The sequence below is a fragment of the Haplochromis burtoni genome, unplaced genomic scaffold (assembly GCF_018398535.1).
Source record: "Haplochromis burtoni strain Fernald_Lab_line unplaced genomic scaffold, NCSU_Asbu1 Contig_85, whole genome shotgun sequence".
Taxonomy (NCBI): domain Eukaryota; kingdom Metazoa; phylum Chordata; class Actinopteri; order Cichliformes; family Cichlidae; genus Haplochromis; species Haplochromis burtoni.
Genome location: NW_024582446.1, coordinates 90,877 through 114,317, shown reverse-complemented (window position 1 = coordinate 114,317; position 23,441 = coordinate 90,877). Strand labels below are relative to the sequence as shown.

At 40.1% G+C, this 23,441-nt stretch overlaps 1 protein-coding gene across 5 annotated transcripts in view; it reads left to right on the top strand.

The window, feature by feature from the left end:
- Positions 1-23,441, top strand: part of dtnbb (dystrobrevin, beta b) — a 38,681-nt gene that overhangs the window by 9,565 nt on the left and 5,675 nt on the right. Inside the window, exons 6-16 of one of the 5 annotated variants that reach the window (XM_005925969.2) lie at positions 396-481; positions 740-894; positions 997-1,099; positions 1,716-1,882; positions 5,475-5,599; positions 14,237-14,311; positions 19,018-19,108; positions 20,089-20,177; positions 20,619-20,732; positions 22,403-22,499; positions 22,827-22,847. In XM_005925969.2, the coding sequence (XP_005926031.1) occupies positions 396-481; positions 740-894; positions 997-1,099; positions 1,716-1,882; positions 5,475-5,599; positions 14,237-14,311; positions 19,018-19,108; positions 20,089-20,177; positions 20,619-20,732; positions 22,403-22,499; positions 22,827-22,847 (1,123 nt within the window). Of the gene's footprint in view, positions 1-395; positions 482-739; positions 895-993; positions 1,100-1,715; positions 1,883-5,474; positions 5,600-14,236; positions 14,312-19,017; positions 19,109-20,088; positions 20,178-20,618; positions 20,733-22,402; positions 22,500-22,826; positions 22,848-23,441 lie in introns of all 5 variants that reach the window. The other 4 variants (XM_014334753.2, XM_014334754.2, XM_005925970.3 and 1 more) reach the window with 4 other exon arrangements.

Genomic DNA, 23,441 nt, shown 5'->3' with positions numbered 1-23,441 from the left:
ATTTGCCTAATAATTCTGCACTCCCTGTAGAAACCTAATAAAGCAGGTGAATAATCATTTGTACGTCCACGATCAACCGTAGTTTAAGGTTTAGTTAAAGATTCTTCACATTTTGTATGCTAAAGGATGCAAAATCAACACTGCAGTCATATTTTTCAATTTTATTTTTGTTCATACTCCTGAATGTTAGTTTTTCCTCTTAAATGACAAAACTTCAGGTTAAATTAAAAAGAGAAGCATGAAAAGCATAAAAACCATAAATTCCTAGTACTATAGGAGCAGAATTAATAAACAAATGTATATTTTATTCATTTTGAATTCAACTTTCTGCTTCTTGGAATGCTTTATTTTTATTTCCTAGTATTCACTGTACTTATAACGCTTTCCACTTGCAGTGAAAGCCATGGGAAGTTGACAGTTTTCTCAATGAAAGCCATGCTGGCAACAATGTGTGGAGGGAAGATTGTTGACAAACTACGCTGTAAGTACAATTTTGACTGCTTTTTTTAAAAGCTAATGTTTTGGTTAATTACATATGCCAGGGTCTGCATGTAGTTACTCGAGTTAAACACACAGGGGCACTGCTGCAACATATATACAGTATTCATTTATTTTAAATGCATTAAGTTAATGCTGAGTCTGTGTACCTAGGATCAATAGTTTCCATTCACATAAATGTCAAGTGCCGGTTTGCATCCTGTTTTTGCTCAAAAGTAAAATGTGACATTTGCTTTCTCAGATATTTTCTCGCAGATCTCCGACTCCAGTGGCGTCATGGTGTTTGCAAAGTTTGATCAGTTCCTTCGGGAGGTGCTGAAACTCCCCACAGCCGTGTTCGAGGGCCCATCATTCGGCTACACGGAGCACTCAGTGCGGACGTGCTTCCCTCAGCAGGTAGGAAGAGAATATTGAATCAGTTTTCTCCTTTACTTTTTTCAAAGTCTTCAGTGCTTTACACTTGTTCAACGCATGCATGTGTGTGTTTGTATCTAGAAGAAGATCATGCTGAACACATTTTTGGATGTGTTGATGGCAGATCCTCCCCCGCAGTGTCTTGTGTGGCTGCCGCTCATGCACCGACTTGCTAATGTTGAAAATGGTAAGTTTTCCCAAACCAAATTTAATACTGAGAAGAGATGCTTGAGAAAGGAATAATAGTTCACTATTTTTAGACATTTTCTCTCATGGTAACATTTTATAAAGTGAGTGAAATATCATAAAAAACCAACAAGGAAATGCTGTTATAAGAAAAGCCAGAAGAAATCATGAAACCAGTCTTGGCTTGGCTCCAAGACCAAAATCAAGACGATGACAACAAATTGTGTAAATAAATTATAAATGTACTTTCCCGTCGCTTATTTCTCCAAATGAATAAAAATATTTTCTCTCTACATTTCATATGCTAATGAGGGGGCGGGGTGGGGGGAGGTGGGCTGTCTTAAAGATGTGTCATAGTGTCAACTTTCTAGCTATTGGTTGTTACAGAAGTGGTGGAGTCAACTCAGAAGATCATTTTTAATTGTCCTTTATCTGTAAAGCATTGACTAATTTCTCAAGTAAATATAATGGAGTATAAGGTAACATAAAATTGACATACGTAAAGTATCTGAATCTTTTTATTATTTAAAACAAACCAAATACAGAAGTAGCTCTGAGATTAGTGACATCACCACTCTGACAGGAAAGTGTCTTTGTTTTCGTGTTTATCCACTCAGTCTTCCATCCGGTGGAATGTTCTTATTGCCGGAGTGAGAGCATGATGGGTTTCCGGTATCGGTGCCAACAGTGCCATGGCTACCAGCTCTGTCAAAGCTGCTTCTGGCGTGGCCATGCTAATGGTCCCCATAGCAACCAGCACCAGATGAAGGAGCACTCGTCTTGGGTAAGGGGAAAAGGCTCTGATTATTTCTCAGTCTTACATTATGCTTTTCCCATTTCCATACAATTGAAAAGTCAATATCTCTTCGGTCTCATCTCGACTGATTTTATGACATAGCAACCATGTGCCCACATTTCTCGTCCTTTCAGACAAATTCAGCAGGGATTTAATGGGGTTTTACTCATCTTGGCAAATAAAATTGTATTGACTGAATTTACTGTGTTGCTGCCCCCAAAACTCAATCATTATGTTATAAATTGAAACATGGGAAGTCTGAACCCATTTCACATACCACTTGGATTTTACACAGAGAAGAATGACTGCTCTTGTAGCCTGAGGACAGGAATGACATGCCGGAGAAAAACAAAACGCTTTTTCTCTGATATAAAAAAAGAAAGAAAATTATAACATGGGGTAGGTGCATGCATCTGTTTGGGATGTTGTCCTGCTTCCCTGATAAATTGGTATGATGTACGCACACCAGTGAAATTCTTTGCTGTTGCCATTTGGATGCTTTTTCTGTTAACCTCGGTCCTGATTACCTGGCAGTATTACTGGCTATGTGACAGAAAAAATGGATGCTCATCCATTTTGCAATTGCTCTCTATCTGCCTCCAAGTGCAGTACATTTATTTTTCCTACTTTTATTTGTTAGTTAAATCTCAAGTGTGAGATTATACAGGCAAGGACATGCATTTTTATTCCTACACCACATCTCACTACGTTGTGCTAACATTAAGGTTCGTAGCAAGAAAGAGGAGTGCTGTTTACTACAGCTCTGCACGTCGCCCTGATTTTCAAGAACAAGGTTGATGTGCAGAGCTGTAGTAGCTACAGACGGATGTGTTTAATCAGTCACACTATGAAGATATGGGAAAGAACTTGAACTGTATCATTTTTATGTGCATAAAAACGAAATACCATTTCTGCTTGCCCTAGGGAAAATAAACATTTAGCTCAACATATGAGGACCATAATAAACAATGATAATGAAAATAAACATTGGTACTTAAAAATATCTGGATCATATAAAACATGGTTAAGAAGCATTTAGAATAAAATCATTATAGCAGAATAAAATGCTTCTTTGCCTTCTTCCTGACTGCAGGTGAGAAAACAGGCTGCGAGATAGATGGCAGGGATCATTTATGATGCTGTCACCTGCTGTTTTCACAATCCTGTTCAGTTTGTGTCTTTCCTCAGACCTGCTGTTTCCAAACCAGCAAGTGATGCAGGACATGATTATGCTCTCGGTGGTGCCTCTGTAATAGACTGTCAGAGGTGGAGTGGCGAGGTCCCGCTTCAGGTTCAATGTCTTCATGTTACAGAGGAGATGGAAACAATGTTTTACCTCCTTAATGAGGGCTGTGGTGTTGTCACTGGAGTTCAAACCTTCCTTCAGATACACTTCCTAATACTTGGTGCACTTTGCCTGCTCTACTATAGATCCACTGATGGTCAGTGGTGGGACACAACTGGAGGTTGTCCTCCTGACATCCATGATCATGTCCTTAGTTTTGTCTGTGTTCAGAGTGCTGAGTGTTATCTGGTAGAGTGGGGTCATTAAGACCTGATTGCACAGTGGGTTTATAGCCTTCTGCTGTCTGGAACGCAGCCACAAGCGCTGCGTGTCCTTGTTGTTTGTAAAATGATTTGACAGTTTTTCACATAATGCCTGTTTTCAGTTGCTTCTTCGTATGCTATAGGCTGAGCTGTTTCCAGATGATAACTCTGATCCTCGGTGGTGAATAGACCTCAGTTGTCAGCTGTGGCTTGTCACCAAGTGTCTTGACAGTTCTGATGACAGTCACATCGTCTGTGCATTTGTTTACAAATTCAGTGACAGCATCTGTGTATTCCTAGAGGTCTATACAACTCCCTTGATGTAGCTGTGTCTCTAAAGGTCCACCGTGCGCACTCAAAGCTGTCCTGCAAGGATGTATTAGCCTCATGAGGCCGCTTTCTGATATCTGACTTGCCGGAGGCATTTGGCTCATTCTGGGCCTGCATTCAGGTGTCAACATGACAGTCAAGTGATCAGAGCTACCAGTGAAAGAGTTGGTGAAGGTAGTTTAAGAAGAGAGCTGAAAATTAGTGAGCAGCAGTACATCTTCATGCCAGGATAGAGCGCTACAGATGCAGTGTTTGACAGCGCTGATGGAGAAGTACAGAGAAGGTCAGAATGTGTTGCAATGTGTCTTTATGGCTCTAGTAAAATCACATGATAGGATGCCAAGAGAGGAGCTGTAGTACTGCACAAGGAAGTCAGAAGTGACAGAGAAGTATTTGATGGTGGTGCAGAACATGAGGGCAGCAACAATAGCGAGGTGTGCATGAGGAGTGACAAGATGGGGGTGGGATTACATCATGGATCAGCTCTAAGACCCTTCTTGTTTGCAGTGGTGATGGACAGGCTGACAGATGAGGTCAGGCAGGAATCTCCAAGGACTATGATGCTTGCAATTGACATTGTGATCTGTAGTAAGAGTAGGAAGCAGGTGGAAGAGAGCCTGCAGAGATGGAGTCATGCTTAGAGGGGGAGGTGAAGTGAAAGAAGCAGTGAAGGTGCATGAATATAAATACCTGTGGTTAACCATCCAAAGCAATGGACAGTGCACAAGAGAGGTGAGTGGAGATGAGCGTCCGGGGTGATTTGTGACAGAAGGATAACAACAAAAGTGAAAAGAAAAGTTTATAAGTTGAGACATTCGGTCAAACAAAAGAAAGACATGAGGCAGAGTAGAAGGTAGCTTAAGGTGCTAAGATTTTCATTGGGAGTGATCAGGAGGGACAGGATTAGAAATGAGTACATCAGAGGGACAGCTCAGGATAAGCACTTTGAAGGCAAAGTTAGAGAGGCACTGAGATGGTTTGGACATTTGGAGAAGAGTGATAGTGAATATATTGGACAAGGGATGTTGAACACAGAGGTGCCAGCCAGGTGGAAAACAGGAACACCAAAGGATGTAGTGAAGGAGGACATGCAGAGGATTAGTGAGGGCCGAAGAGGATGCTAGGGACAGGATGAGATGAAGGCAAATGATCTGTTGTGGTGACCACCTTGTACCGCACTAAAATATGTTGAAAGATGCTCTAACCTGCCAGTATGAGAAAATATAATTTAAAAAATCATAAGATATGAGTGACTTCAGTTAAGAAGTTAAAGTATCACTCATCAGAAACATTAGGGATAGTACTGTATACTTTTCCCATATAATTCAGAGTTTCCTAAAGAGTGAAATACGAGTGCTGGAAATCATCCTAAACCATTGGTCAGGGTAGCCAAACCTAAATGTGTTTGTTATATTTTGAAGCTTCTTCCCTTATTTCTCCTGAATGAAGCATTGCTGTCAAGCTTCACTGCAGTTTTTCAGCCATTTGGATTAAAGAATCCACCGAACCTGCTCAATAGAAGCTTTTACTGAGTATGCAACAAGTACTTCTCATCCCCACTTTTCCCACAGTAAACAACGTCTTGACCTAGTTATGTAAATGACTTCTAACAGCGTAAAACTGTTTTCACTCCAACACAGTCACAGCAGTCAACAAAATTGCAAAGCTAACCAATGCGTTGTTTGTCTTGCCTAACTCACAGAAGTCTCCGGCTAAAAAGCTGAGCCATGCCATCAGTAAATCGCTAGGCTGCGTCCCCATCGGAGAGCCGCCACATCCCGTATTCCCCGAGCAGGCCGAGAGACCACAGGAGCTCACCCACACTGTGTAAGTACTCTTCCCAATGCATTTGTTCCTGCTCTCTCTGTCATTATTGAGGGAACCCCAGCAGATTTGTTGATTAACAGCATGGCAAGGATCAGTATCCTCATGATCTATAGTCTGCTACCGTCATGTAACTGCCTCCATCTTTCCACTTTGCTGTCATCACATGACTGATAGTGCGCCATCCTGCTCAGACATCTCGTCCCTGATTATTTGCTACCATGGAAATGCTGATATACTACACAGATTCAGCCGCTGCTGCCGTTAAGCGCAGTCATCCTCATCAGTCTGTTGGCAATGAAACAGGGACGATGGTATAAATCTCAGATTCTAGGCTTTGGGAAATCATTATAGAAAATGCATTATATTCTGCTGGTGTCCTAAACCCTGAAGACTCATTTACATTTCAGCTGAAAAATAGTACTATTAACATAATCAATTCCACCACTGAGATACTTTCACGTAGCGTCTTCTTTGTTGCACTGAAACTCCAACGCTTTATGGTCTCCACCAAGACAATATCTAACTGTGTTTTGAGTATAAAAACAGTGGTCCATGGTTGTTCTTGTCTATGGCGTTAACATGATCGCAGGAAATCTCTCAACTTTTGTATTTGAGCTTTCGACAGTTCCCATAGCACGTTTCATAACAAAATCCCGCTTCATATTCCAGTCACGACCATAAATCTAAGCTGTCTGTATATCCTTTTGCTGCTGGCAAGTGTCAGTGAGTAATTGATAGTGCACTGCATCACAGGGGAGAAAGTAGCTTCGTGAATACCAAGAAAATTGACACAACGTAAATACATTCGCATGATTTCCTGTTTTACCCCGATTCGCTTTTATATCCAGACTCTGCCCACTGCCAGGGGGCTTTTTCTGCATTGTGCCCAAACTTATGCGTTTAAGATGGAGTTTACATTTGCATAAATTTACAATTCATCACAACAGGGAGAGCCAACTGTCGACCCGGATGTTTTCCTCCTACTGAGAGATAAGGCGATTGGATTAGCTTGCACACTATAGGCTGCGTAGCATGAAATTACTTCACACAAGTAGATTAATATTGATAAAAAATAAAATTTGTGGCTAAAATATATTTAGAATTATGTATCTCTAGGGGCCACAGGAAGTTGCAATCCATATCTATATCTATCTTTTTTTTTATGATGTTGATTATTTCAGACAGTGTAGTCACTGAGAATATGGAGCTCCGTCACAGAGAAACCAGCTGGGGCTTTTGTTTAGAGCTCTAAAACTGGTTTTAATTGCTCAGTATTTTCTGATGTAAACTAAAATTTGCAGTGAGAAAAGGCCCTTGATTAAATAATACTGAATATAATATAGCTTAGAGGAAGTTGTACCACGATTATTTCTACTTTTTATAATTTTACTTTTAAGTTTTAATAGCTTTTTGGGCTTTAAAAAAAAAATATGTTTGGCATTCTTTCTTTGAAATTCCAAGAACTTATTGTTATGATCTCCTTTGAGGGTTTTGAACACAAAGTGCATCCTCATGCTCTTGCAGATGGCATTTTCAGGTTGCTGAAACTCTGTATTCGTGTTTGCTGACTTTTAGGATAATGGATGTGACTGTTGACCCCTTCTTTTTATATCTTTTTGTCTCTATTGTTATGTCTGAAAGGGCATTTACAAAAAAAACAAAAAAACATCTATTTTTGGTTCCAGAAATGATTTTATGTTTTGATTTGTGTGGCGATGAAGTAGCGCCTCTCATCAGCTGTGCAATGAAAAGAAGCTTTTAAACCTGACAACCCTTCACAATATGTATTCATCAGTGACTGTCATTCTCAATTTTGGTTCGGATTAAAAGCTCCCAAATTTAACTGTGCAGGTCTTCAAAATAGCAGGCAGATACATCTGCAAAACAACACACAGGGGGAAATAACAGTGTTGTTTAGTTCTTTGGAATATGATCCTTAGTATGAAATTATACATTAAACATGACACTTAAGTCTGCTTATCTTTAGATGTGAGAAAAGTACTAGCATGGCTCTATCTAACTGTAACAAAATCTAGAACCTCATTAGCATTTTATATGTTACACAATTACTGGACACTTTATTAGGTACACCTTGCTACAACAAGGTTGGATCCACTTTTGTCTTCTCAACTGCCTTAATTCTTTGTGGTATAAATTCAGCAAGGTGCTGCGAGTGTTCCTCTGAGATTTTGGTCCACATTGACGTGATAGCGTAAACGCAGCTACTGTAGATTTGTCGGCTGCACATTCATGAAGGGAATCTCCCATTCCTCCACATCCAACAGGATTTCTATTGGATGTGGCGAGATCTGGTGACTACGCAGATCATATGAGTGCAGTGAACTTGTTGCCATGTTTAAGAAATTAGTTTGAGGTCATTCAGTTCAAATCAGGTTAATTTATATACAGATAAGGACAATATTATTTGCTTCTCTCCCTTTATTTAAAGTATTTAAAGTATTTTCCAAGCGCTTTTAAACAGAGCAAGGAATTTTTTAACACAGCTTTTCTAAACATCCTGGTTTTATTTTGTATGCTTACTTTATTTTACCTTGCACACAGAAACATAATCAGAATTCAGTAATGTTCACTTTGGTCTTCTGGAGGTAGTTCTTCACCAGGAGTGATGTGTGTTTGGGATCATTGTCGTGTTGGAAGACAAAGTGATAACTCAGACCCAGTTTTGGTGCTGACCGTTTGAGGTTTTTCATTCAAAATCTTCACATATCCATCTTCCACTTTCCACCTTCCACCTCACAGTTCCAGATGCACTGCAGCATCCCCACAGCATAATACTCCCACCACCATGTTTCACTGTGGGGATGTTGTTCTTTGGGTTGTACACGTCTCATGTCTTTCTCCAAGCATAAAAAGTTTCAGTATGACCAAGGAGCTCTAGTTTTGTCTCACCTGATTAGAGGGAGTGACTCCAGTATTTCTGTTTCTCAACGTTGTCCTTAGAATACTTCAGGCTTGAAGTTATCTTTTTTGTATTTGTTTTCTTGGTGTACAACCTTGCAGTCTGTTCCTGTGGAGGGTTCGAGTGATTTTCGTCTTTAAGACAACAATTGCCAACTTGGTAAGTCATTCACTAGAGTTTTGGCAGTTGTTCTGGTGTCTTTTGACACATCTCTTTATTTCCAGAGTCTTTGAAATCTTTCTCTTCCTGCTTCTGCCAAGCTTGTGCCGTACTGTGTGGCTCTCTTTGAATTTCTTGATGATACTTCTCACTCCAGTTCTTGACACTTGGAAACGCTGCTATAGCTTTGCATATCCATCTCCTGCTTTGTGAGTGCCAACAGTTCTTTTTTTCTCAAGTCCAAACCGATTTCTTTTGTTTTTGGCATGATGCTTTCTCAAGTGACAGCTCAAACCCATACCGAAGTTTTTATAATGTGTGCAAATTTGGAGATAACTCTCAGTTTTAACTTGATTTTACAACCTTTACAAGGTTAAATTTCATCAATACACAGCAGTAGTTTGTGCAGTTGCTTAATAAAAAGGTCAGTTCTCCAGAGGGACTAATAATATTGATCATGGTAATTGGTAGATGTTTTTTGTTTTGTTTTTTTCTGAAGTAATGTGTCTAAAAATAAATTATTTCTGGTTTCTAAAGAAAACTACAATGTATGGAAATTCTATGTTACAAATCCCTTGCTATGTTAAAAAAACCACTTTCTTCATCTGTAGTGCCAAATCACAATAACAGCCACCTCAAGGCACTTTATACTGTAAGGTAAAGACCCTACAGAGCAAGCACTATGTGATGGTGGGAAGCAAAAACTCCCTTTCAACAGGAAGAAGCCTCCACCAGAAGCAGCCTCAGGGAGGGGCACTCATCTCCCTCCACCAGAGATGGGCGCGTTACTGTAATCCGATTACTTTTTTCAAGTAACGAGTAAAGTAAGGGATTACTATTACGAAAACGGTAATTAGATTACCGTTACTTTCCCGTAGGAACGCTGCGTTACTGCGTTACTAAAACTGTGATTTTTTTGCAAGAATGTCTCATGACAGTGACGTAAGCGAGTGCGACGTTCGTGACAACAGCTGTGTGCAGATCAACAATGGATAATATATCAGTGCGGAGAGAGTATGAGCGTGCAGCGTTTAAAGCGTGGAAGTACTGACCTTACTTTGAGTTTGATTCCATAAAAAGTGACAAAAACATTAGCATCCATCGTGCGTGGGAAGAAAACTTCTTTTTACAGCGAAAAAAACCCCTAAACTTCCGAACAAGCACGAGTGTGCTATGACGTAATGGGAAATTCACAGAGAAGCTCGCGGATTCTTCCACTGACCGCTGCGGCACACCTGCACCAGGGTAAACCTCCGCCTACGCCACTCCTGCTTTACAGGTGAAAATAGAGCAACAGGACTAGTCTTTGACTTTATTTATGTTCTGCTGTGTTTTACTTGCATCTATTTGAAAGAGTGAGTGTAAACACAAAAAATATTTCATTTTATGTGCTGGAATGTGTAGAAAATAGGTTTAAATGTTAAACAAATTTTTTCCGTCAGAGAATGTTGCATATAATTAAATTTTTGCTTGATGCATAAAGTTAAACGATTAAAACTGATAAAACAAGTTAAAAAAGAGACGTTTCCATTTGATTACATTTTGTATGATGGATTATGCAGAAAAAGTAGAATTGGGCTGAGAGATCTATCACTTTATCACCTCTTCAGGTTGTAAATTGTGTTTTTAAAAAGTAACTAAGTAATTAATTACTTTTGAAAATAAGTAATCAATAAAGTAACAGGATTACTTTTTGGGGGAAGTAATCAGTAATTAGTTACTGATTACTTTTTTCAAGTAACTTGACCAACACTGCCCTCCACCAGTTTGGGGTGAAGTGGAAATAGGGAGACAGGACAAAACCAACTAAGAGAGAGAAGACTAAATTGTAATGACATACTGCAGTGGTAAAGAGTGAAAAGAGGTGCTCAGCGTATAAAAATTACAGTTAGTGGCTGTGAATAGAGCGGTGCTTCAACCATGTTTCTTCAGTAATTATGAAGAAGCAGCTTTAAAACTTAGTTTAACTTAGCATAAATACCAGAAATGGGGGAGCTAGCTAATCTGGCTCCAGATGAAAGTTTAAAGTTTAAAAGCCTCCCAGCACCTCTAGAGCTGATTAATTTACATCTGTGATGTTTAATAAAACATAAAAACTGAAAAATAACAACTACGCTTTGATGTTATATGATATTTGTTGTTTGACTGTAAGACAAGGACAAAATTAAATTGAACTGTACCGTTAAATCCAACATCAAATTGTAAATCGTATGCCCTCGTTGTAGCCATGAGCCATGAGTTCTGCCGCTAATGGAATAATTCTGTTTTTTAATGGGCAGTTTAATAAAAAAAAATGATGGGGGAACACAGCAATTATCTGCATACCATTCCGAGTTCCCTGCTGGCTATAGAAATGGATCCCTCAGATAATTAGTCACAGGAAAACTGCCAGGCTTCTAGTTTTATTCTACATCGACTTCATTTTACTGGTGATGCATAAGAGTGAGAGAGATGCAGTGTTGGAATACTAAAACTATTGCTGCTGCTTGCCAATTCTGATGAATGTTATTTGTGAAGAGATGGTGTTTCATATCGTAAAAGCAGAGGACATACATCAGTGCGATCTCTTAGGTGTGTGTGTGTGTGTGTGTGTGTCTGTGATGGCTGATGGAGCTTCTGTGAGTGACTAATAATGGCAGAATCAGGCTAGAGAGTCAAGTTTGATCAAAACGCCCAAATCGAACGGACACGAGTCTCCCAGTTGTCCAAACTCTCATATCATCTTCAGACAAAGTGCATCTATTCTGAAACTATTCTGAAATATTTACTGGCATCTGAAAGCAAAGACCAACAGTGAGCTGAGCTGTGAATTTCTTCTCTCCACTCTAACTGTCAGCGAGATTCTTGGGGATTTGTGTTTTAAAGAGGAGTTATAGGTTTGGGATGCACTGTCTGTCTCAGAAACTTTAAATCTAGGATGCGGCTTCTTACCTTCAGACTTAGCACCGCTTCTGCCAAAAGACTTTAAGCACCAAAACAGACTAAGAGTCAAAAAATAGGCATCTTGCCGTACTTTGCATTTAATGTGGAACACACCAAGTCTGTGAGTCTGTAGGCTCAAATTCTCTCTTCCAATGTTTAATATTTAGTAACCAATTTTCCACTCTCTATATAATCCCTAGAAATCCATTAACATTTTAAAATGCTTTCCTCTGTTTTATGCCTCTTCTTCTTTTTCTTTTTTTTTATTCTCCAGGTCAATGAAAATTCCATCAGTGTCATTAAAATGTAGAGAACAGGCATATAATTCACTTCACTCAGAGCGTGATCCATTGGGTTTTTATGGCCGAGGTACTGTCAGCCTCGCGGGAAATAGGAGCACAGCAGGAGAGGATGCTTCACGCTTGCTTATTATTTTTAGCCGACTGAGGACGATTGAAGGCACCCGTCCTTTTCAGAAATAAGGCGAACGAGTGTGCATGAGGTGCCACTAGACTTAATTTTCCAAGTACCCCCTTCAAAGCCAAGTATAAATAGCACGTGGTACATTGTCATTCACTGCACGCAGGTAACACAAAGCTTAGCGCATTGCAGACTTTGATCTCTTAGTGCCTAAATGTTGTGTCAATTCACTCCTGGTTGACCTCTGAGGCGCCGCCCAAATGTCTGGCCTGTGTGTCCTTAATCAGCGTTTAGGGAGTCAGTGAATCACAGCGTTGCAGACACTGATGTGAACGAGTCGGGATGCCTGTTAGAGTTCATTCTAACATTTAGAGGAGAATGAAATACTGCTTTACATAAGAGGAAGCTTTTTTATGGCACCCTGCTGTGCCAGAGGAGTTATATTGGTATGTTCAAAAAGGGCTGATGATTATTTATAGAAGGCTAACTGTGAAGAGCTTTGACTTATGTAACTCACTAAAGGTAAGGGGAAGAGTAAGGATATATAATTGCAATTATAGTAGAAACTGTAGAGTTCATTGTGCGCTTGTCTGCTGAGGAGATGATAAAACATTTGTGCTTTTTTTTTTTGTTTAGAGGTTGCAGAGGAGGTATTTTGAGCAAAAGGCATTTCCCCCTAATTTCCACTGTGTTAGCGAGAGGTGAAGAGAGGAGAGTGAGCGTGTGCGAGAGAGAGAGAGAGAGGGAGAGAGCAAATCTACGTCGTCACAAAGTCACATGACCGCTGAGTTTCCTTGGAGACAACAGCAGTGTAATAGTGAGATGCTCGCCTGCTCAGTTGAGGGCAGATTAGGCATCTGGCAACAGCAGCAATTGGATGTATTTTGCCAGCCAGACAGGTGCTTTCTCTCCTCACAGAGGTAAGTGTGCCGCCTCGCTTCCTGTCCTCAGACTGGAGCTCACCTTCAGGGTGGATTCTTTTTTTTTAATGTGATTAAAAAAAAAAGAGGTAAACATTTTTCACATACGCTGGGATTTTAGCCGGAGTGTTTGTCAGGGAGACTGGAAGGCAGCGCGTGGCCGTTTAAGTAGTGACACTTTTGCGTTCCTGTTTATCCTAATGCGTGATCCAGAAATTAGCAGTGCTGTGGTTGTGCAAACGGCCCCAGAAACAAATACTCGGACTTGCGTCTCTTACGACCCCATTAGGCAACTCTTGAGGGGCATTAACGTCTGAATGAATTAATAATTGCAGTGTGTCTTCAAAAAGAACACACTGACCCCCTTGAGCACCCACGTTAATGCGAGGAGCATGCATTTAGAAGTACTGCTGCATTTTTTCATATATTTTGTGCTGATTTCTGTTTTTAGTAGCTGAGTAATATACAGAACTGCCTGTGCTGTTGATGCACTTTGTGGGGGGGTAAAGGTGGCTTTTTTGCACAATGTAGATATAAATAGTTTGATTTGGAAAAAAGAAAAAAGGAAAAGCTGATTGGACAAATAATCTTAATAAGACACAGTGCTCTACATTGCATTTTCTTTTATGTGGTAATGAGTGTTTTAAATAAAACTGTTACAACAGAATCAAAGCTGATAACTACACAAAGATACTGCGGATGCGTCTTCAAGGATTTGAAAATCAAATGCTTTCCTCTGCTGTTTTCTGTGTCGGATGTGAAGCTGAGAGGACCTGAGATGTGCAGAGTGATATTTCGGCGCGTTAATGAGACTCTGTGGTCCGGGGGTTTGGACTCCGATGAGTTTGCCACTGATTCAGCCGCCAGATGGACCCCACTGCTTTGTTTACTCTCACAAATTACCTCCTACAATGTCACCTTTACTAGTTTTTCACAGACTTCCACTTTAATTAGATCTCTTGTCTGCTGCTCTTGCTCTTGCTCATGTTAATTAGGTTTAAGCTAATAGCCCAAAAACATCTAATTCGCTGTTCCCGGAATAGTCAATTATTTTGCAACAATTTTAAGTTAACTGGAGTACAGCATGTTGCTTTTTTTCCTGCAACATACTCAGTGGTTTATAAGGATCCTCCTGCTTCCCTCCTCACCCTCCTGGTACAGTTGGATTAAACTGAAGCCAGGATCGCTGATTCATGATTATTAATAAAATGCAAATGCCCTCTCCTCCATTCCCTGGTGACAAGCACCACAGACCTCTGCAGCGCAGCATTAAAGACCTCTAATCTTGTCTTTTAGTCAGCCGAAACCAGCGGCCAACAACATGAACGACACAATGCTCATGTCCTCTGGGGCACCTACTCCAACTAAAAGGTAAGCGACCCTCAGGCCTGGTGTCATTTTGAAGGTATAACATCTTTAAAAGATGACCAGACGTCACTTGCAGTTGCACACTCTGGCTGTCAGTTCTTCTAATCACAGGATTCAGATGGTTTCGGGTTTCCTCCCATCAGTGGAAATAACAGAGGGCAGTCAGTGAATCAAACTACAGATGTTATTTGTTCCTTCACACTTGACACACATTTCTTTTTTTTTCTTTTGGTTTTTTTTTTTTTTTTTGCATCCGAACAGCATTGCCTTGTGAGTAATTTTAGAGGAAAATTAGTTCCGCTGTCGTGAAGAATATGCGAGCACTCCTACTTAAAGGGCTGATTTGACAAATAGATTATGATAGAACTGGAGCCTTATCATGTAAGCAGATAGCAGGCGAGGGCCCCGTGAAAGCAGCCTAATTGTCCTCTTATTTCTGCCCCTCTCAGTTAAAGGCAACCTCAATTATTATTTACTCACAGTGCTAATGAACCATTGTGGTTATGAATTCAATAATGGAGAGCACTCCGAGGGAGCTGTAATGTATCTGCACTCTCTCTTGCAGGTCTGTGCTGGTTAAATTTTCCTTTTTGTGTTCACAATCTCTTTATCATATCTTTCCAGCAATTTGTGTTTGCAAGACAGGCACATTAGCAGACACGCTACAGTCCACTGTAGAGAATGAATAGAGGCATGAATATCAAACCTATTTAGCATGCGGTGTTTGATTGAACTCTAAAGAATTTATTTAAGAATTCAGTGTGCAGTTTAATGAAGTCCTGTGGATGCTTTTTTTTTTAATTTTTAATTTTTAAATCCACTTGTGTTTCTCCAGGCTGAGGTATCATACAATAATATGCCAAGGACCCTCGCAGCTGAAGGGCACCTTGTAAAAAAAGGGTCCAATGATGTGCAACTAGATTTAGCCCTAAACTGTGTTTTTTAAAGAGACGTGTTAATATAAGCCTGTTTTTCTGTTTTAAAGATCAGTCACTTCACCTGGTAACAAAGTGTAAGTATTTAACCTTGCTGAAAGCAAAGTAGCAATCAATACCGGATTAGTTTTCTTTGCAAGATCAACATTTTGTGCAGTGCAGTCTTGTCTGTGTGTGTGGCCCGACGGTATCGAGATTACAGCTTGCATTGAGGGAAACCGACAAGATAGGGTCACCCGAGGCTGTAAACAATACCTCACATCCAAACCTGTGGAGGTCAGTGGAAGACATTACGTTTTGCAGCATGGGCAGGCAGAAGGCGACACTCTCCTGAGATTTGCTTCATTGTGTGCATTGAAGAAGCCCGATAACCTTTGTCTTGACATTTTGCTCTGTGAGTCATGGCTGTATGGGAAGATGTCATGCACCGAAGATGCTGTTGCCTCGGAGGGGTCCTAACAACCACAAAGCTGCCATTTTTAGGGCAGGAATTGTGCACTGAGCCATTGTGACGCTTCTAAAATAGGTTGTGTTGTGAGTGGCAGTGAGGATATCAGGCAGGTCAAAGTGGGTTCATATTATTGTATTTGATAATTGCGCAGCACTAGCCTGCCTGCTTTTTTTTTACTAAGGATGTACGAGTCAAAGATGTTACTGTTGAATAATGGAAAGCTCCTTGTGGCTCTGCTTCAGTTTGAAAGCCTCAAACTGAAAAGCAGCACCAGTGCAGTCCTTGTTTGTTGACTCTTTCAGATTTTTTACTGCAGGGAAACAAACAAAAGAAAAAACAGAAACAGAACTATAAGATGTCAGGGAAAAGAAAAAAACTGATGCTCTCTAAAAAAAAAAAAAATAGTGCGTGTTGTGCTCCTAGCCTCCATCACAGTGTGCTCTCTGATACTGTCTGCTCTGCTGACAGGGCATCTGCTCTCTTCCACATCTCCCTCTCACACAGCAATATCTCAGCATAAGCAAGCAAACCAACAGCCCACAATTTAGAACTTATTAGCCGCATTATAGCAGCAAAAAACAAAATGCTGTCTCAGACTTAAAGGGCATTAACTCACAGTCAACTCACTATTGACCAAACGTCAGTATGAAAGCACTATTGACAAAGCAGCTGTAGTTATATGTGATTGATGAACTGCTATTGCTTGCTTAACATTGAAGTTGAGAATAATTTTCATGAAGCAGGCTTACCTGGTGTATTTAGTGAGTAAATGAAACAGAACAGATAGAGTTAGGTCCATACACATTTGGATAAAGGCACAATTCTTGTACACCGTCGTTGTATTTTTTTAGTCAAGCATTTAATATCAGACTGAAGTGCAGATTTTCAGCTTTAATTCAAGGGTTTTAAAATGTATACAGAATAATGGGCAGCTTTTTACAGGCTTGAACGTAATCGGACAAACTAACCTGATTTTAAATAAAATCAATGGCTGTCTGAGTTCTCGAACCAGTGGGAATCACCAAATGCTTCATTTCCTCACATGGCATGGCCTACCAGGCCTTTGCTGAGTCTCTGTGCATTCAGATTTGTATTTATTAACTAAAAAAACATGTTCTGTTGGGTTGAGATCAGGTGACTGATTTGGTCAGTGAACAATATACCATTTGTTTAACCTGAGAAACTGTTAGGTTGCTTCTGCAGTTTGCTTTGGGCCATTATCTATCTACTATAAAACACTGTCCTATTAGGCTGAATCTGAGCCGTGTACACCCATCACATTCGTACAAGTTCACCTCGGTTTCATCTGTCCAAGGAATTTTTTTTCAGAAGTGTGCAGGCTCTTTTAGACGTTTCCTCGCAAAGTGACCTTCTAGTTCTTGAGTGTAACCAGTGGTTTGCATCTTGTTGTGAGCCCCCTGTAATTATATGTGTGAAGGGTTCTCTTGATTATAGACTTCGACAATAATACACCTTCATCCCTGAGAGTGTTCTTGACGTAGGGTGTGAAATTTTCTTCTCTCTCTGATAGATTTTGATTTTTGTCTGATGATAGACTCCTTGAGTTGTAGCAGAATCTCTTTGGACCTGATATTGAGATTTCCAGCGAAAAGCGGGCAAATGTTCAACACTTGGGATTTAGGCGTTAGATCTTTTATCCACTTAGATCGTTGTAAATAACCAGGAAACAGGCCTCACCTAGCCACAAAACTGCTCGTCATCCAATTGTCCATTTAATTCTGAGTTTCTGAAAATGGCAAACTATGTATAAATGGCTGAATGTCCTAAACAGCTGATGCAAAACTTTTGAATTAAAGCTGAATGTCTTTATTTCAATGACATATTTAGTGTTTGGTTAAAATCCAATGTGATGGTGACCTAGGTAAAACTACAAACACTGCGTCATTGTTCAAAAACATATTAACGTCACTCTATCGTACTTGTAGTGGTTGGCAAATGACCTAATGTAATGTTTTGCTGTTTTTTATGAAAATGGATGAATTTACTCTAAATCATATATATTGATATTAGTGCTGTAAACACTTGATATCCAAAATCTGTCACTTAAAAGTCATTTAGTCTTTATTTATAGGAGCGTCAAAGAAACCAGAAATCTGAACTCTGAGCCTGCCCACGCTGAGCTGAAATAGGTAAACATGACAGACACAGTGGTGTCTGAGAAATTGTGTTTGAGTAAAAATGCTTACAACTAAAATAAGTATCTGGGAAAGATGCCAGTTTGGAGCGCTTAAAGGTAGTTCATGCATCTCTGTCTGAAACCTGGCTCAGGCCATCAGGTGGTGCCAAGAAACTCCCTGAAGAACAAAACACTGGAGCTGCTTCCAGCCTGAAGATTCAACCCAAACGGCTTCCTGACGTATGTTAATGCATTACTTTAATTCTACAAGAAACCTCAGACTCTGCCTGTGCTTTGGCCTGAGGACGAGAAGGTAAATTATTTAGAAAGTGCCCCACTTAACGAGACATTTTCAGAGATCTGGCTCAAAACGAATGCTATGACATGTTGGTTGAGTGATTTCTCCTCTAGTGGACCATGTTTAATCTCCTCCAGTCAGGTGATAGTATCTAAAAATATGTCAAATTGTACAGTGACTATTTAATGATGTAATCAGTGAAATTTTGGGAAAAAAACATTGAAAAAAATAGCTGAAATGATCTCAGTACACTAGCAGATTTATATATATAGATAAGATTCAAATACAAATGTTAATTAAGAGGCTGATTATCAGTCCTTTTGAGGCCATGTGGTTGCTGATGCAGCGAGTTTGAAGCCAGATTGGGTTTAATGGTCTTAATCATCACTTACTCTCAGATAGCGCCCAACTCCATATCAGCTGTCCTTCACTCTTCACTGCAGACCGCCTGCCGAGAAAGAACAGCATATGTCCTGTCGTCTGTCCGCACCATATGCCACACCCATGGTCATTTAAAGTCTTGCGCCTTATTTGACATTTCCAGTCAGTGATGAAATGGCCAGAATGGGCATTGGCACAGTCACAAATGCATTTGGCATGCTGCATTCTCTCTTATCCATCACAGTTCATTGTTATGACCAATTACTGTACCTCAGACTGTCTATCAACACTGCAGTCAAAGCCAATTGTCCTTTGTTAAGGTCGCCTTAATTATGAAGTTTTGTTTTCATGCAAATTATTTTATATAATCACTTGCGCCATGCAATTTTTTTTGTTCCTTTCTACTTACATAAGCGCTTTTGACATTTGAGTCACTGTTGCTGTCTATGCTTGTGTGCATGTGTGCACGCATGCATGATGTGTCTTTCTATCTTTGACTTTGGGCAGTGTCTTGGAGAGTCCCAGTCGGCTAGATGAAGAGCACCGCCTCATCGCTCGATACGCTGCCCGCCTGGCAGCTGAGGCGGGCAACTCCACAGTGAGTATGAGACCCCATGGTGGGCATCAGTCACCCTGCATTTCAGATTTGATGCTTTGAAGTTTTTGTCAGGTTTTCTTCATCAGCATAGGGAACTTGGATTTTGAAACTGAAATGTGAGCTTTTATTTTCCATGACTTGTATTTGTTTTAGAAAGATTTAAGGAATTTTTACTTTTTAGCAGAGCGCTGTAGAGAAATAGGCAGGGCACATGGCGCAGTGAGCAGGGAAATGACTCAAGTTGAAGGTCAGCCAAGCTGGGAGTTGAACATGTTCAGGGCATTAAAATCTCTAAGCAATGGGAAACGTAGTCCTTACGTTGATGACTTTTCTAGAAATACAGTGAAGTAAGGAGCACATGTCATCTGATTAAAAGTTCTAGTCCTTTCTATGCTGGTAACATGTTAACAGCAAAGTGTGGCTCAAATATGCAACAAATACTCCTCAAGCCAGATTCCTTATCACAAATACACCAACTGCTGGGTCTGTTTACTCTGCAGCCAAACAAAATCAGGTTCTCTTAATAAAAACTGCTTTCTGATTTTATGCTCCACTAGTCGTGAGCTGGAAGAGTACAACTCTCTCCTTCTTAACTATTTCATATTCCATTGCTACCTTTTAGAAATTTAAACCTAAACCTCTCCAAGAAATGGAAAAAAATATGTTTTGAAGGCACATTTTGGTGAAGAAAAATGGTAACGAGGGTGACACATACATGCTTCAAAATAAAAAGCGCCCCGCTGGTTTCGCCAGCTGAACTCTTTTGTTGTGAAGCAGCAGCAGTAGATTTCTTTGTCACTGTTTGTTATATATGGAAGGGATAAAGCGACGCTGTGGTTCCTGTTTATGCTGAAACATAATAAGTCTCCAGCGGAGCATCATTACTGCTCGCTGTGGTCAGGCGCGATAGCTGTTTGTATTTAACTTTTGTTCTCCCCACCGTGTTTTTAATACTGTTTTATGATAATTTTGTTTTTCAGCAACAATGTCCTCCAACAGATCTCAGTTTCAACTTTGATGCCAATAAGCAGCAGAGGCAGCTGATTGCAGAGCTGGAGAACAAAAACAGGTACAGCTTATCATGCGGCCATTGTCATACATGTGTGACAGGTTTTGATTTGATTTTTTGGCTTGTTGGTGGTAAAGCAGTGATGCATGATTTTGTTGCACTCATTTGCTTTCTGTTACAGCCTTTAGTTGAGATGATGATTATATATGTGTGCTAAAAATATTACAACGGTGCACAGCGTGGCTAATCAAGCTGTTCCTTTGAAAGTTTCTCAGCCATCTGTAATATTAAAATGCTGCTTGCATGTGAATGCATTGGCAGTAAACCCATTATTAAATCTTTGTCCTTTGACTCATCTGAGTATAGTATGTAAGCAATATGTGCTTTTCCTTTCACATTTTAAATCATTTCAAATGCAAGTTTGAAGGTATTTTTAAACATGTGACAACACAGCATGAGTAATAAAGCTCACGTTTCGTCTCTGCTGTCTGCTATATTCAGAGAGATCCTGCAGGAAATCCAGAGGCTGCGTTTGGAGCATGAACAGGCCTCTCAGCCGACACCAGAAAAAGCCCAGCAGAACCCCACACTCCTGACCGAACTACGACTCCTCAGGTATCAACCTGTGGACACGATACATCACATATAACATCATCATTAAGGGGTCAAAAAGATAAAGAAATAAAAACAAACAAAACCTCAGGGCGGTTGTACTTTTTTGGACTGAACTCATTCTTTACGTAAAATTAATGTGTGCCTAATTAGGGAGCATTAGCTTCCACAACAGCATGGACATTTGTCTTGCTGGCAGGACACTGAGACCCTTGGGTTCAGTTGCTGGGAGAGAGTCACCCTGTGAGGACATGTTACAGCACTTTTTACCTTGAACGACTCCTTGATTGTGTCAACTGGCCTAAATAATGCATCAGAGGCAACATTGCAAGTCAACAGTTGTGCCAAAGGTTTAAATCACATCATCTTTTAATGTTTTATAGCTTAACTGTTTAGCTTCGAAATTAATCTTTAGTCATTCATCCATTTGTATCATGTTTTTTTTTTTTCAGTTGTACTCCCCACGTGGACTCTTTTTGGCATGTTAGTATTGATAATATTTTCCTAATATGGTAATTATGAGGTAATTTCTGTCTTATGTCACGTAACCACATTGTTTCTTACTAGTAAACAGGTTTTCATATATTAATACGCTCTCTTAGTATGTTTGCTTTAGGGCAGACATCATCAAATGGTAAATATTTAACAGCACAGTGTTCTGTGTGGAGCTGTATTTGGACTGAACAGATGTCCTATTGCATTTATACAGCCACAGGATGAAGAACAGATAACTGCTGCTTACAATCTGCAAATATTTGTACGTTTCTTATAGGACAACTTTAGCCATACAAATGATTGCTACTGTGCTTTAATTTTTTTTTTTCAATATACAGTTACATAGTATGGACACCAGGGGGTGATAAAGAGCCAGAAGCAGAATTGAAAAGAGGCCACAAGCAGTCACAGAGTCATGTTTTTATATATAAAAGAATTATTTTAGACCATTTTTTGTGCATGTACTTTATGAAAAGCAGCAAATCAAAACTTTATCCTAAAACAGACCTCTGAACAACAAAGAGCTCATGATCAATAAAAGGGAACACTGGGGCTTAATCATAGCAAGAACAGAAAAACACACTAGAGCCTTGTTATTTGGCATCCAGGAGTCTTTGTTTCCCGAATGCCAAAATGTGAAAGAACACATATTCTGATAGCATAGTGTTAGTGTCAGGGTGAGGGTTAATGGCTGGATTTGACCTTAATGGCTGTAGGTTGACACACTTGGTTTAAGGTGTGACATTGATGTCATTTTTTCAATATTGAGGAAACATATTACCTAATAATGCCGGTTATGGTGCACATACTTGATGCAAATGCCGTGGGACTCTATATATATTAGAGACTGCCTACTGGAGTGGCTCTAATTGATCCGGGGATTATTGGACCTAAAGGCAAGTCTGTCTCCCAGACGCAAAAATAATCCCCTCACTTAGCTGCTCTTCAGGAAGTGCATAAGTGTATGAAATAATTTGCTAATAGACTTTGATGAAGTCTCTGAAATAGACTTCATCTGAAATGCTTTCAGTTTCAGATGACACCGCCTTCTTTACAGAATATTTTCCAGGAATCTTTTGTTGTCTGTTTGGAGTTTAAAGCAAAGCACTGGTGTGAGATTATGCCTTACAAATAAAACAGGAATGCATAAATCTTTTGTTTTCCTCCTTCCTCGGCAGACACAGGAAGGATGAGCTGGAGAGGCGCATGTCAGCCTTGCAAGAGAGCAGGCGGGAGTTGATGGTGCAGCTGGAGGGTCTCATGAGGCTGCTAAAGGTAAAACTTTCACCTGCTTGGAGAAGATTTATCTTCAAGTAGGGGAATATAATAACCCAGAACAGAACAGATATTAACTGTCCTAAATCTGCTGTTATTCTTTTATATTTCACAGGTTTTATCAATGATATTCTACCTTACATAATTAGGCTTTATTTGATGAATTGAAAATTTCCTTAAGTCTTCAAAACCAAGACAGCAGTAATCTTATGTAAACGTGCCATGTGGTGCATGCAGAAACCCCTTTCCTCTTTTTTTATTGCTTTAATTCTGTTGCTCTCACTCTCCTTGCTCTCTCACTCTCTGCTTACCTTTGCTGGCTGATAGGATGAGGAGCAGAAGCAGGCTGTAAGTTGCCCTTAATTCAGTTTGCAAGGCTCAATACCTGCTCTAGTCACATCACTTAGTCCACTGCTCCCCTCTCCACACAGATGTGATTGAAGGAAGCGTTTATAATAGGTTTTAAGACGACTGTTAAGAAAGATGATAGGATTCCACTACCTAACATGATTACACTGATCTAGTTGTCAAACTTGATTCTGCTCCACCACTTCCTTGTTAGCTTCATGCCAGTGCGGTAGAGGCACAATCTTTAAAATTTGTTTTCTAACCCAGGCGAGTTGAGAGAACTGTGTTTTTCTTGGTCCAAATGTCAGGGACCTGTTCCTTTCATTGGCGCTAACAAACTCACTTCTAATATGACTGCAGTCTGGCTGGCCATCTGCTGCCTGGCACGGAGCCATCAACCCAGGCCTGCAACAGTCCCAGAGACACACACTGATCCTTTCTCTATGAGATATAGCTCCCAACTCAGCACAAGCCCCACATGCACACCTACGCATGGTTCTCATTAACCCTGTGAATGCAGTAAAGGTGTACTATAGACAGACAAGGTAAAGCCAATCAGTATAGCTTTACCACAAGTCTTTTTTTTTTGGGGGG